Consider the following 13,133-nt stretch of genomic DNA (forward strand, 5'->3'; position numbering starts at 1 on the left):
GATTCCAAACAGTATATCAATTTGACATGTTTTAGGCAGTATAAAAGATATACAACTTTTCAAGCCCAGGAACCGCAGCATAATGTATTTTAATTTATAAGAAAACGTGGAAATATGTACAGAACACTTTTCTATAGAACACCTGGCTAAATAGCACAAAACAATCGTACAAGATGAAAGATAAGGTATGAAATGCATAAAGATGAGCAGAAAGGTATCCAGATTGCCCAAGCTACGTTATGAATTTATGATTCATATAGCCCATGAAATGATCATGAAAATTACTGTCTTAATGTTGAATACACCGGTGGTTTTATCATCAACATCGACCATGAACAGTGAACGGTGCAGAGTTAACCTTCTCAGAATTTCCTAGCACCATATCCGTGAGCATTTCGGCAGTCCCTAGAGCCTGAAATTGGAACGAAATGATGGATGATTCTTCCTTCACTTGACATAACTTTTAACAAATAATCAGTACAAAAAATTACCAAGGAAAGCCCTCCCCCTTCATGCCCGGTTGCAAGGAACACGTTTGCCAAACCTGGCACAGGCCCAATCACTGGCTTCCCATCAGGCACTGAGATACAAGGTTATGTCATTCTTCAATTCGCCGGAAATGACAAAAGTTTTTAGTACTAGCATAAATCTTAGAATCCAATGATCCAGAGGATCACATAAATTAGGTTCTAAAAGATTTCAGGACTTACTGTAAGGTCGTAATCCTACTCGCACTTCTGTACTCTTACTGATATCTGAAAGGGGCTTTTCTTTTAATTTGGGAAAGAACTCCCCAGCTCGCTCCCATATACGGCTAATAATGGATTCTTCCAACTCGGTGCAGAACCCAGCAAATTGGCGGCTGCTTCCTAGAAAGTCATAATAACTGGAGGTAAGACTCTCTTGGATTTGTAAAACATGAGCTTGAGACTCATAGGTAACTGCAAGTTATTATTTACAAAATTCCATGTCTTGTCAAGAAACGAAACAAATAATCATAGTAAAATTTTACCAAGAATAATGTTCCCCATTGCATCCATAGTGGCTGTCATTGACACAGACAAGGTTTGCTCATCTTGATTAAGCAATTCAGAGGTCGATATGCTTGGAAGCGGATTTGCAGTTTGATGATCAACGTATCCCACCTCCATCAGCCCATGATTGAGATGAAAGGAATTAAAATTCTCAAGCACTAAAAGGTGACCCTGTCATGCAGAACAAAAATCTTACGTCGTTCTTAGATAAAAGTTGGAGCAATTAGAGCAAATCGTTCAGAAGGTTGGATAGCATAAAACACATACAAACTTCGGTTATAAGTTATCCCTAATCAAAGCAATATTATTAAATTACATTTATGCATCTGGAAATCCAGCTAAGTTGGTTTAATATACGCAAGAGAAGTCTGTTCAAATCCTAATTTAAACCTTTCGTGGTTTCACGGGGACATCCACCACAATTTCTGATTCTTTCAGCAGGTCACGCATCAAAGACCCACTCCAACAACCGGCTGCGACTACGATAGCCTTCTTACAGTACAACGTATTCTTAGAAGTCTTAATAGCCACAACCTCCCCCTTGCCACCAGATCTGAGCACATAAGATAAGTATGAGTATTAGCTTAACAATGTAACTGAACTACTGAAAACCAAATTCTCCATTCTTGTCCGTTGGTTTCTCAGTGTATCTCCAAAGCACCGAATAAAACATGACAGCAAACCTTAATAAACTAATCACCGGATGATTATAAAACTCAGCATATCTACCCTTCGATGCATAATTCCTGTTACCCTGCGTAAGTGGCAGATCATTAATTATACCAATAACGAAAGGATCACTAAATTTGTTCACTATGCAATGTGTAAATACACAATATCATACACGTGCCAGAAATTAATAAAATTCAGGGCAGAATAAATGAAAAACCTGTTCAAGATATTCAACGCCACAGCGTGCATCCAACTGGCAATCATCAGGTAGAAAGGCAGCTCCAGTGTCTTTATCAACCAAGAGTTCAGGTTCCTTTACATGCAAGTCACTGGAAGACAAGTACTCCGCTCTTAACCCGGCTTCACATACCTGCTTAACCCTCCTTTTCAACACGTCTAAGTCCTCAGGAGTTCTACCAACTAGCAAGCTTCCTATAAAAGCAGACTAACACTTAAAAATAAATATAAAAACTAATAGAATCACCATATTTGTTCATTGAATTTGCTACTAAACAACGTGACATGTGTCAGTATCTTTTTTGTTAACGATAAATGAGGTTCATAGTGGGTCAAAATTTGAATAAATAAAGCATATTTGGGACTACTTGAAATTCAAAAAACATTTTATAACGACCAAAATCTCTTCTAGCCACGTTTGGCAGAAAAACTTAAGATTGCTTCTAGGTCACGCCAGAAGCTCTTTCTAAATAAGCACCTGCCACATGGAGCACTTCCAAGTGTTTTTTCATGCAGCATTTGAATTTTTAATATAAAATTCGAAGTGTTTGTAAAGCAATCATTTTTATTGAAAACGCTTATGAACAAAAGTGTTTTCTGCAAAAGCAGTAGCAAACGAGCCTTCGAAACGCAGACCTGTTTTCTTCCAACCCAATAGTTGCAGAGGGTCCAAACCTTGCTCAATCAAACTCTCAGCCAATTCCTCCCAAAGCTTCTGGCTTCTGAGCCCCAAGTCCCAAAGGTCGCTGCCGGGAGTTTTGTGTCCCATCCATATATACCCTTGGCCTAAAACAAAAGGTCAACATTTTCATCAGATTAAATTTGACCCAACATTTTTCCGGCATCTAATTTGATTTTCCCGCCTACCAAACAGTCAGTTAGAAGGAAAAAGTTAACATTACCGGCACCGGTGGCGCCAGAGCAAGGGACAGACTTGTCAATTACGGCGACCGACAGGTCCGACCCGATTAGGAACTGCCGGGCAATGGTCAACCCGATTATTCCAGCTCCGATTACTAAAACATCGAATGTTTGATCAGACTGGGATTCCGAATGGGACAAGGTGGCGGGTTCGGGTCGGCCGGATCGGGTTGCGGCGGTGCGCAAGGAGAGCGATTTGGATGCGAATTTGGAGGAGCCAAAGGACGTTGACTGGGAGGCGAAGCTGGATGACTTGAAGTGACTTCGGAAAGACGAGACTGCATCGTTTGTGTGGGCCTTTGGTTGCGCGAGAAGAGTCGAAGCTGCAGCCATCGAAGCTTTGTTGACTTTTCTTCTGAGTTCAGTTAATCCGAGGGGAGTGTTGGTGTAAAGGGGAAGCAGAATATTCCCGCAAGACGACACGTCGTTTTACCGAGAGTGGCGGATGGACCATTTGACTGAAACTCAACAGAAAACTGAAATTCAAACGGGAGGAAGTTGTTATTTTCACTCGATTTTTTATGGATAAAACTTGAGTTCTCCTAATTAGAAATGCACATACCTCAACCTTTATAAAACATTTCGATCAAGAATGTCCATCTTGTTGTAATTCACATGTCATTCATTGTGAATGACTATCTATCCCACTACCAATTTACCGTTCATCTTACCATAATTTTGTCTAAAGTCTTGTCTATAAAATGGATGAGAAGGAGGAGAGCAAATATACACAGATAGAGATACAGCTGGTAAAGGAAGAAAGAAGAGAGAAAGAAGAGGAGATAATAGAAAGAGTTATATTTGTAATCTTATTATTCAAAATTATAATGAAAGCATCACTGCTGCCCCGAGAACATACTCCAGTCACACTGACTATAGAGGAACCTCATAAATTTTGTGTCTTGTTTATTTATTCCACTGCACACACCGTCAATTTTACAACACGTTATCAGCATGAGAAGCTCTGGTGTCAATGGAAAGCACAACACGACAAATCTTGTTCACCTATGTTGCTTAGAATCTCACAGATAAGAAAATCTTTTCATTTCATTTTAAAATCTTTGTACTACTGATTTTTCTGAAGAAAATATATATATGTTGTTATATGACTGTATATCATCCTTTGCAGAAGCAAAAAAATACAAATTCAAAATTCGTAGAGAATCTGACAACCATGTAAACGGCCTCATAACTCAAACTTGTAGACCTAGGATTGAAATAATTTCCTCTTCAAAGTTGTTCATACACCTAGTACCTACAACATATCAAATTTTCAGAAAATTTCAACAGTGCGATCATCGCAGATGCTTAAAATACCAAATCAGTTTTCAATTTCCGTAGAAAATTGGACAGGCATCTTATGAGTACCAAAACTCTATTTTAGTAGCTCAGATCAAAATTGTTTCTTCACGAAAGTTGTTCGGTATCCTCTTATCCATATCATACTAAAATTTGAGCTAAATCTAACAATTTGATCTTCGCATAAGTTGCAGACACAGACTTCAAAACTTATGAGAACCGTTTCGACTTTTTCGAAATTTACTAGAGGAGGAACAACAATTGAAACTTATTGTTACTATTACTTCCTGAGTAACTAAAAGGACTTAGAGTTGTGAAATAAAAATAAAAATAATACTAATAATAAAATAAAAAGAATGAAACAAAAGAAGTGACAGACCAAGAAAAAGAAAAAGCAAAAGATGAGGACTTAATCATTGTATTTTCTGTTTTGGCATATTTATGTGAATGGTGCTAAATCAAAATCTTTGTCACAAGCTTTATTTACTTAAAAGCAATTTATTTACTATGACTGCAATTACCGCCTATTACTTTAATTTATTTAATGTATTTTTTTTTTGTTACGATGAGTACATACTTAATCCAAAGTTTATTGATCCTCATCACATAAAATGATTAGACCCGAAGTTTCATCATGCAAAAAGATCAGGAATTAAGTTCCTAGATCCTCAAGATCGAATATGAAATTTCTAGATAAGTACCTTAAGTTTGAAGAGCTGAAGTGCCACAAATTAATTGTAATAAAGGTCATGAGAGTCTCAATTCATAGGCTATTAAATAAGGACCAGAAATTCCTTGATGTATGATACATTTTGCTGGAGAGTTTACATCTCGAAGTTTTGATGATTATTGCATGTCATTGGGCATTGATGTTGAACATTATGTTTCTCATGTTCATACTCAAAAATGATTTAGCAGAAGTATTTATTGAGCGGATGAAATTGATTACCCACACTCTGCTCATGAAAACGAGATTGCAAGTTTTTCTACATGTGGATATACTATTATACATAATTCATTATTAAGTTTAGTTGAGATCAGTTACCAGCCATCAATATTTCTCAGTACAACTTGTGTTTGGGTACCATCCAAACATTACACATGTACGAGTTTTTTATGTTATCTATGTGCCTATTGCACTGCCACAATATACTAAAAATGAGACATGAAGGCAAACTGGAAATTTATGTTGAATTTGATTCACCATCTATCATTCAATATTTGGAACCCTTGACTGGAGATATGTTTACCGCGCGGCTTGCAGACTAGGATTTTGATAAGACAGTTTTCCCGCCGTTAAGGGAAGAAAATAACATCGTTCCAGAAGAATGATGAGAAAATATTTTTTCAGAAGAATGATAAGAAAAAACCGTTCTAGAAGAACGAAGAGAATTTGTCTTATTTTTACTCATAAGGTAATTAATATAAAAATGAAGTGAGAATAATTGAATGATGCAACGATATGCAAATCAAATGCCAGATGCATTTAATGATGCAACAAAAGTAATAAAATCACATATGCTTGTTGCAAATGTGCCTACATGAATTGATGTTCCTGTTGGACAAAATAATGTGGTAGCAAATCTGTTGCACACATGAAGCGTGGCAGATCCTTAGATTCAACAGGTTCAGTACTTTGAAAGAAAAAGAATATGACACTATTGAACTATTACATTCCCAAAACATAATTGTTGCATGCCAGAAGCATGACAATCGTCGTATGGATATATGTCCCAAAAAGGACAATCTGCAGACATGGGAATATTGATGTCTCATGCATGAAGCATGATAAACATATAGGTTCCAATGACTCAACTCCCGGAAGTGGAGATTAAAATCTCAGCTTTATAACGTTCTATAGGAGGTTATGATTCACATTCTCTAAATTATGACTATGATGAAAGAAATAGTGTAATACCCTTGAAGAGGCAATGGATATCCAAAGAAATTAAAAACTTTTATGCATGTGCATGCACATGAGAATATGAGATCAATGATTGATGACAACCACTGGTAATTTTGGTTTTTATAAGTAGCTGCTAAATTCATTAATGAACTGTATTGATAGTGAGTCACATTTTTTTGTTCATTGACGAAAGGAAATATTATTTGCCAAAAATGGAGAAAGGCAATTTCATTACAATCTTGTAAGAACGTGGAAAAATGGACATATATATGTGTGTATATGATACAAATAGCTAAAAGATATTGAACCAAATGAAGTTACATATGAGCATTTGTAATACAGTGAATTACAGTCACATGATATGACACAAGGTTACTAATTGAAACCTGAAATTATGCTCTTATAAACAAGTTCATATGAATGGAGAATTATATATGAAATGTTATGGGTCGCTCACATCATATTTCCATAAGTAAATCCCTCAAATATACATGGAAGCAAGTTGCTTTGTATAAATTCTAAAAGAAAATGTGTCATGAAGTGTAGAAAATCTCTGAATGATTCAGATTGCTTGAAGAAAATCTTGGAAGGGTAAATGATAAAATATATACTTAAATACCAATAGATGATATAAATTGCCTTAGTGAGTACTATCATTATGATATTATTGTAGCATACTAAAATCTCTTGTAAGAGTTGATAATATTAGATTTAGACTCTTGAAGAGTCTAGAAAATTTATAAAGTTTTAAGAGATATATTGTCTCGAACTACAGAATTGAACAATATGTCAACACGAATCTTATCCATGATGTTTATAAAGAATCATTTGTATTGAAGATTATGAGTTGAATACTCAAATTATTTAGACACTAAGAATGGTCATTTATCTTCGTGAAGGTAAAGATAAATTAATATTTAGTCCAGAAGTACCACATCTTAGTTAAGTATATGCTCTATTGTATTTGGCACAATACATTGAATGAAATAAAGCTTATCTATTAATATCTCCGAGAAATTAAATGCACATGAGTTAAAACAAACAAACAGGAGGGAACTTTCATAAATGTTGTTCATGTGAAACCTCAGTACTCGGAAGTACCCCAGAAAGGGAAGACACCAGAGGTTGATTATTTGGATCCTCTGTACATGGTGAAACTCCAGACAGCTAAGACAATGGGTGTCTTTGGAATAAAGACCTGAACCCCTGATTGTCATTTTGAGTCCGACCTTCAGATTCCAATAGCTGGTCGAGTTTTCTTTTCATGCTCGTCAAGTAATTATTTGTAAGCATGTGTAACATTCTATTCTCCTGTTTGAGCCCTCTAATATCTTGTTTAAGACTTGCCACCTCAGCCATCAATGATTCAACTTAGTGAGTTTGAGCAAGTAAGCGTTAGCCCATATTAGAAATAGAGCCCGCAAACTAAATACTGAAAGCCAAGGAGTCTTGAAGGCCGACTCATCAGGCCGGTTTGAAAGGATTCTATTATCTTTCAGAGTGAGAAAATTCCTAGCTACCACTGTAGCAGTTAGGTCATTCTTCATCACAGAGTCCCCAACCGTAAGAGAACCATTAGAAGATAAGAAGGACGGGCGCTATATATTATCTTGACGCAGCTCATCTGTACCACTTTTAAGATTCAAATCTAAGCAAATGTTAGATAGGCGAGTCATTTTTCAGAAATGATGAAAGAAAAAAGAGGTAAGATAAAATCTCAAAAGTGTAAGAAAGAGAAAATTCTACATGCAGTTGTTTTTCAAGCATACATTTTGAGCACAATTGATGTTTCTATAAAAGAAGAAGCAACATGGCCACTTGTTCAAAAACCGAAGAGACATCGCTCTCTGAATTTTAAAAGCCAGATTTTCAAGATAAAGTTCGTCAACATTTCTCAGATGCAATTTCAGCTTTTGGATATCATGTGCAACTTTGTCAAAGATCTTTGATAAAGATGAAAACGCATGAATCTTACTGTTCTAATTACAGCACAGTTGCTGACAAGAGTAAAGGCACAACACCATTACCTGTTATTGGGAAATCCCTACATATGTCAACCTCTGTTTCCATAACAAGGCAGACCTACAAAAATATCTAACTCTTCTTCCTTTCCAATAATGCAACTTTAACAAAGCATCTCAAAATACTCAGTTTTTTTCCTCTCCGATAATAACTCTTCAAATAAGTCATACCAGAGTAAGAATATCTCATATCATCAAGGATGAGAGCAAAAGTATTTCATATCATGCAATATCCATATCTTTTTCTTTGTCCTTATTCTCACCTAGAGGACTAAAGAGAAAGAAAGCAATCAATCAGAACTTGAAATCAAATTTCCAGTCAGGAACCGACTGCCTGGAAACTTTTCTGATTGCTTACCTAGTATTGCTCTCAGGTATTCATTTTCAAACTGTTGATATAATGATTGAAGCTGTTAAGCATGATGAGTTGCTAAGAATTGATGTTCTAAAGGACATTTCAAATGCAAGGTTTGCATTCTACTCCTACATCAAAGGACAAATACTGCAAGAGAAGATGTCAAACCTGCATAGGGAAAATACCACTTTTGCAAGGGAAATAGATAAGGCAAGCGAAAATGATGCATTGAAGCATGTGGAGATAAGGACAAAAAAACACGAACTAATTCATCCCCGATGGAGCCAAATATCACTTGTCATGTAGAGCTGCTTGTGGTTCTATTTCATTCAAGGACAAGTCCCAATGATCTTGAAGAAATCACAAGTCTAATTCAAGATCAAGGGTCCACCACCTTTGAATCAAATTCCACTCCAGATTAAAGGAGTAAATTCAAACCTTTGGTGCAAGTCTAGTAGAAAGTCCTATAGCCCAGTTCAAGAAAAAGCCTGTGGAAAGTTAACAATAATTAAAGCACCTTATTCGGCAACTCTTCCAGCTAAGAGACTAAAGCAGAATGATCAATGATCAACCTAAAGAATTTGAAATCAGGGGGAGATACTCATCAGGGGGAGCATCCAAAATAGATCAAGATTTTAACAAGTCAATTGAAGACTTGTGACCATTCAAAGGGGAGTGTTGTAATTCACAGACCATTCATTGTGGATGGTCACCTATCCCACTACCAATCCACTATTCCCATCACAACTTTGTCTAAAGTCTTATCTATAAAATGGATGATAAGAAGGAGAGCAAATATACATAGATAGAGATACGGCTGGTAGAGAAAGAAAGAAAAGAGGAAGAAGAGATGAGATAATAGAAAGAGTTATCTTTGTAATCTTATTATTCCAGATTATAATGAAAGTACCACTGCTGCTCCAAGGACGTACTCCAGTCACACTTGCTATAGAGAAACCTCGTAAATTTTGTGTTTTGTTTATTTATTCCACTGCACACACCCTTAGTTTTACAACACATTTGTCTTTTATTATTTTTATCTCTAATTTTTTTAATAATAGAAAGTCATAAGCACACTTTGGTGTCACAAAGCTTCACCGAAGAAAATTGGACTAAGATGCCCCTCAAACCAAAAAAATCTAAAACTGACCAAAAAAAAAAAAAAAACTTTAATGAAAAGCTCATGGCACTATTCACTTTAACGAAAAACCACATTTTTAAATTAAAAAGTCAATCTTGGTACTATTCATTTTACCCTTTACTTTATCCTTATCGTTAAAACTCAAAGTTTTCAAACCCTTTTCATTAATTTTCTTAAAAAATGAACTTAACGAAAAACTCATGGTACTGTTCAATTTAACGAAAAATCACATTTTTACACTAAAAAGTCAATACTGGTACTATTCATTTTACCCTTTATTTTGTCCTTATCGTTAAAACTAACTATTTTACACTAAAATCTCAAAATTTTCAAACCCTTTTCATTATAATTACTAAGGGAACGTGAGTAAATTGAGTATCAAAACTAACTATTTTAATTAACAAAATAAGATGATAATTATCACTTGTGTCGCTTGTGGAGTTTTACGGTTATAGAACTCCCTGAGTAATGGTGAATTAGATAAAAAATTAGGTTGTCCATTGTATGGTTTAGCCGAACTCCCCTTCTTCCTAATGTAAAAATATCGATGTATTCAAAAAAAAAAAAAAGTTTTTTAGCCAAAATGATCCATGAGATTTGCATAACTCCTCACTTTGGTCCCTGAGATTTCAAATCAATAGAAGTGGTCCCTGGGATTGTCCACCATCCATCATTTTGATCATTCCATTAAAAACTCCGTTAAGTGTTCCGAAGCTCTTCACCGTTGGTTTGAGCAATTTTCAAAGCTTCGTAACTCAATCATTTCTTAACCAAATTCGACCCATAATATATCAAAATGAAGATAGGAAAGGGTAGAATAATATTATACCTATTTGGAAGCCCAATAGTTGCCAGAGATGATCAGAAAATAGCCTCAAAGTTGACTGGTCCGAGGGAAAACTGGAAAACTCGCTGAAAACTAGGTAAACTTTAAATGTTTATAACTTCTTCAATACTCAACGAAATCAAGTGATTCAAAAATAAAAATCATACTTCTCGACGAGACGAAGAGAATGGTACATTTTTCAATGGCTAAATTGCCATGGTTTGGCCAAAAATGGCTCAAAAATGGCTAACTCGAGACCAAGACAACCACTTTCGAGCTCGTTGAGAAGCATAATTTGTGAACTTTGAATAGATGCACTCAAATATAAAAAGCCTGATCAAACAAACGTTACTTCTCTTACCATGCATAGAATTGTATAACACACTAGATCATAACACAAGTGATTTTTTCTTTTGAAAAGTCATGACTGTTTAGCAGGGAAGACCGTCTAAAAAATGACACAAAATTATCACACATCAAATTAAAAACACGCAGAACATTTAAAATATTTACTACTTGTTATTTTAAAATGCTTTCAAACAAGCCTTGTTGAAAAAGTTTTAAAGCGCTTTTGGCTTTTGGATAGTCATAGACTCATAGCTATGCGTCCTAAGCCGTAATTTGTGTTACGACATTAACCAATAAAAGGGTCTTGTTCAGATTGCTTTCAGAGTATAGCACGCGACAATTGTGAGCCGTACAACAATGAGTGTTAGAGCAAAACTAATCTCCTTTCAAACATGTGGAGTTTTACATATCACACGTCATCAAAATTAATCGTTGAGTCGCTAGACCAATAAATTTCTTTAGAATTTGTACAGCAGAATTAGCTTAGTTCAGTGTAACGCTTGCATACACTTACTTGTACATCCCCTTCTTCGTATCTGTTACGTCGCCCTGTTGCATAAATGTTTGGTTTTTTCTATGTTTTCATATCATGCTATAAGTTTTGAATTACCTGTTTACTTGTCATAATTTTATTGGTAGTTATAACTAACAAGTAAAAATTAATTTTTAAAAGACTAATTCGCGCATGAATCTAATAGAATAGTGGACAGAATCTAACGACAAAAAGTTAATTGATTGATTTCAAATAGTTGAAGGGTTAATTTAATTACCAAAAAAATATAGTTCGGTTTGTTGCAGTCATACTTAGAATAAAAATATGATTGTGTAAATACTAGTGTATTTAAGAATATATTTGAATATTCCCTTCTATCTTATTAGGGTTTAACCTATCATACTACTATAAATAAAGCCACAATTGATTGATACAACACTCACCTCACAATTAAATATCTCTCTTCTCTCCCTTATCACCGGCCTCTCTCCCTCTCTAGTCTTAAATACACTCTCTTCCTCTTTAGTCCTAAATACAGTTGAGTCAAATAGGCCATCAACACAATTTAATTTCAACACAGGTAAAAATTCAGGTAACCACATATAACATGCGGGAATTCCAAATAAAAAGAAAAGTCGTTCACCGTCTTTACAGATAAACTTGAAGTAGCTGCCGCAGTTTCATCGATCTGGGTTAAATAATTTCCCCATATTCCTTGTCTCATGGCAAGTTTTCTGGGTTTCAATTTTCATGCATTTAACAGTAAAATGCACCAAGTTTTTTGTGGATTGTGTTCCCGTTCGAAAGTGTCAATGGAGTTGGACAAAATTAGCAACTTACCAAGTAATGTTCTAAGCAAAGTTGTGTCACATTTGCCACTTAGGGAGGCAATGAGAACAAGGGTATTATCAAGCAAGTGGAGGAACAAATCGGCTATTATTACTGATCTTTTGTTTGATGATCGGTGCACCTCGGATCAAAACCCTAAAACCTTTGCAGGCATTGTTGATCATGTACCCTTGGGTCACATTAGCCCCATATACAGGTTCGCGATCACTCATTCCCGACCTCAAGTCGGTAGAGATATTGATCGATGGATTTTTCATCTGTCAAGAAACTCTATCAAAGAGTTGTTGCTTAATATCAAATGTAGTGGGCATCGCTACAAGATGCCTTCGTGTTTGTTTTCTTGTCAAGATCTCATTTATTTAGTGTTGTATAATTGTTTGCTACAACTTCCATCCAAATTCCAAGGATTTAGGAGTTCGAAGAATTGTCGTCTTTTTAATGTTACCTTGGACCAAGATGCGTTTGAGAATCTGATTGTTTGTTGTTACCTTGGCCAATCGATATCTTTTCTATTCTCTTACTAATCTCATGTTCAACTTGGACTCTGATATTAAATTTTGAGCATGTCTGATGAACTGTCTCGAGTACAAGAGAAGACTAATTTGAAAGTACTTTGAGAATGAATTAAAAGCGCTTATCGATAGCCAGAAGTGTTTTTGGCAGCATTTTGTAGAAAATGTTGAAAGTTAATAATGGAGAAGAGCTGCGTGCACGCAAGAACCTCTACTGGAGTTGCTAAATGAACATTTAGAAAGTTCTTGACGCAACCAAACTAGAAGAAAGTACATGGGCATCAATTTTTAGTATTCGATTCAGCAGTATAACCAAAAGAAAAGGTTTTGTTCAGATTACCTCCAGAATAAAGGGCAATGCCTGATTGCACTCCGTGTTATGGGATAGCACGACAACAATTCTCAGTTGTACAACGGGTTTTAAAACTAAACTGATCTCATTTCTAACATACTTAGTTTTACATATTACAAGTCATCAAAATTTATCGCTAAGTTGCTAGACCAATAAATTTCTTTAGA

General features: G+C 35.5%; 1 protein-coding gene across 2 annotated transcripts; it reads right to left on the reverse strand.

The window, feature by feature from the left end:
- Positions 1–74: 74 nt before the first annotated feature.
- Positions 75–3,244, reverse strand: LOC103949575 (glycine oxidase). Of its 2 annotated transcripts, none has more exons than XM_009360695.3 (9): positions 2,846–3,243; positions 2,580–2,729; positions 1,924–2,138; positions 1,718–1,788; positions 1,425–1,587; positions 1,013–1,205; positions 711–869; positions 492–580; positions 75–412 (listed from the first exon to the last, which is right to left on the reverse strand). In XM_009360695.3, exons 1-9 carry the CDS (start codon positions 3,195–3,197, stop codon positions 320–322), a joined length of 1,485 nt encoding a protein of 494 aa, XP_009358970.2. In that variant the 5' UTR covers positions 3,198–3,243; the 3' UTR covers positions 75–319. The 2 variants fall into 2 exon arrangements, 1 of the variants encoding a protein (XP_009358970.2); XR_007251643.1 differs by having other exon boundaries at positions 296–412; positions 492–603; positions 2,846–3,244.
- Between the last annotated feature and the right edge of the window lie 9,889 nt (positions 3,245–13,133).

This window comes from the organism of the source record quoted next, unplaced genomic scaffold (assembly GCF_019419815.1).
Source record: "Pyrus x bretschneideri cultivar Hongxiangsu unplaced genomic scaffold, Pyrus_bretschneideri_v1 Contig10, whole genome shotgun sequence".
Taxonomy (NCBI): Eukaryota; Viridiplantae; Streptophyta; class Magnoliopsida; order Rosales; family Rosaceae; genus Pyrus; species Pyrus x bretschneideri.

Coding starts and splice junctions, on each gene's coding strand:
- LOC103949575 (XM_009360695.3), bottom strand. CDS start 3,197: ATGGCTGCAGCTTCGACTCTTCTCGCGCAACCAAAGGCCCACACAAAC. Junction 2,139..2,579: donor ATTGGGTTGGAAGAAAACAG/GTCTGCGTTTCG, acceptor CTGCTTTTATAG/GAAGCTTGCTAGTTGGTAGA. Junction 1,789..1,923: donor GCGTTGAATATCTTGAACAG/GTTTTTCATTTA, acceptor CCACTTACGCAG/GGTAACAGGAATTATGCATC.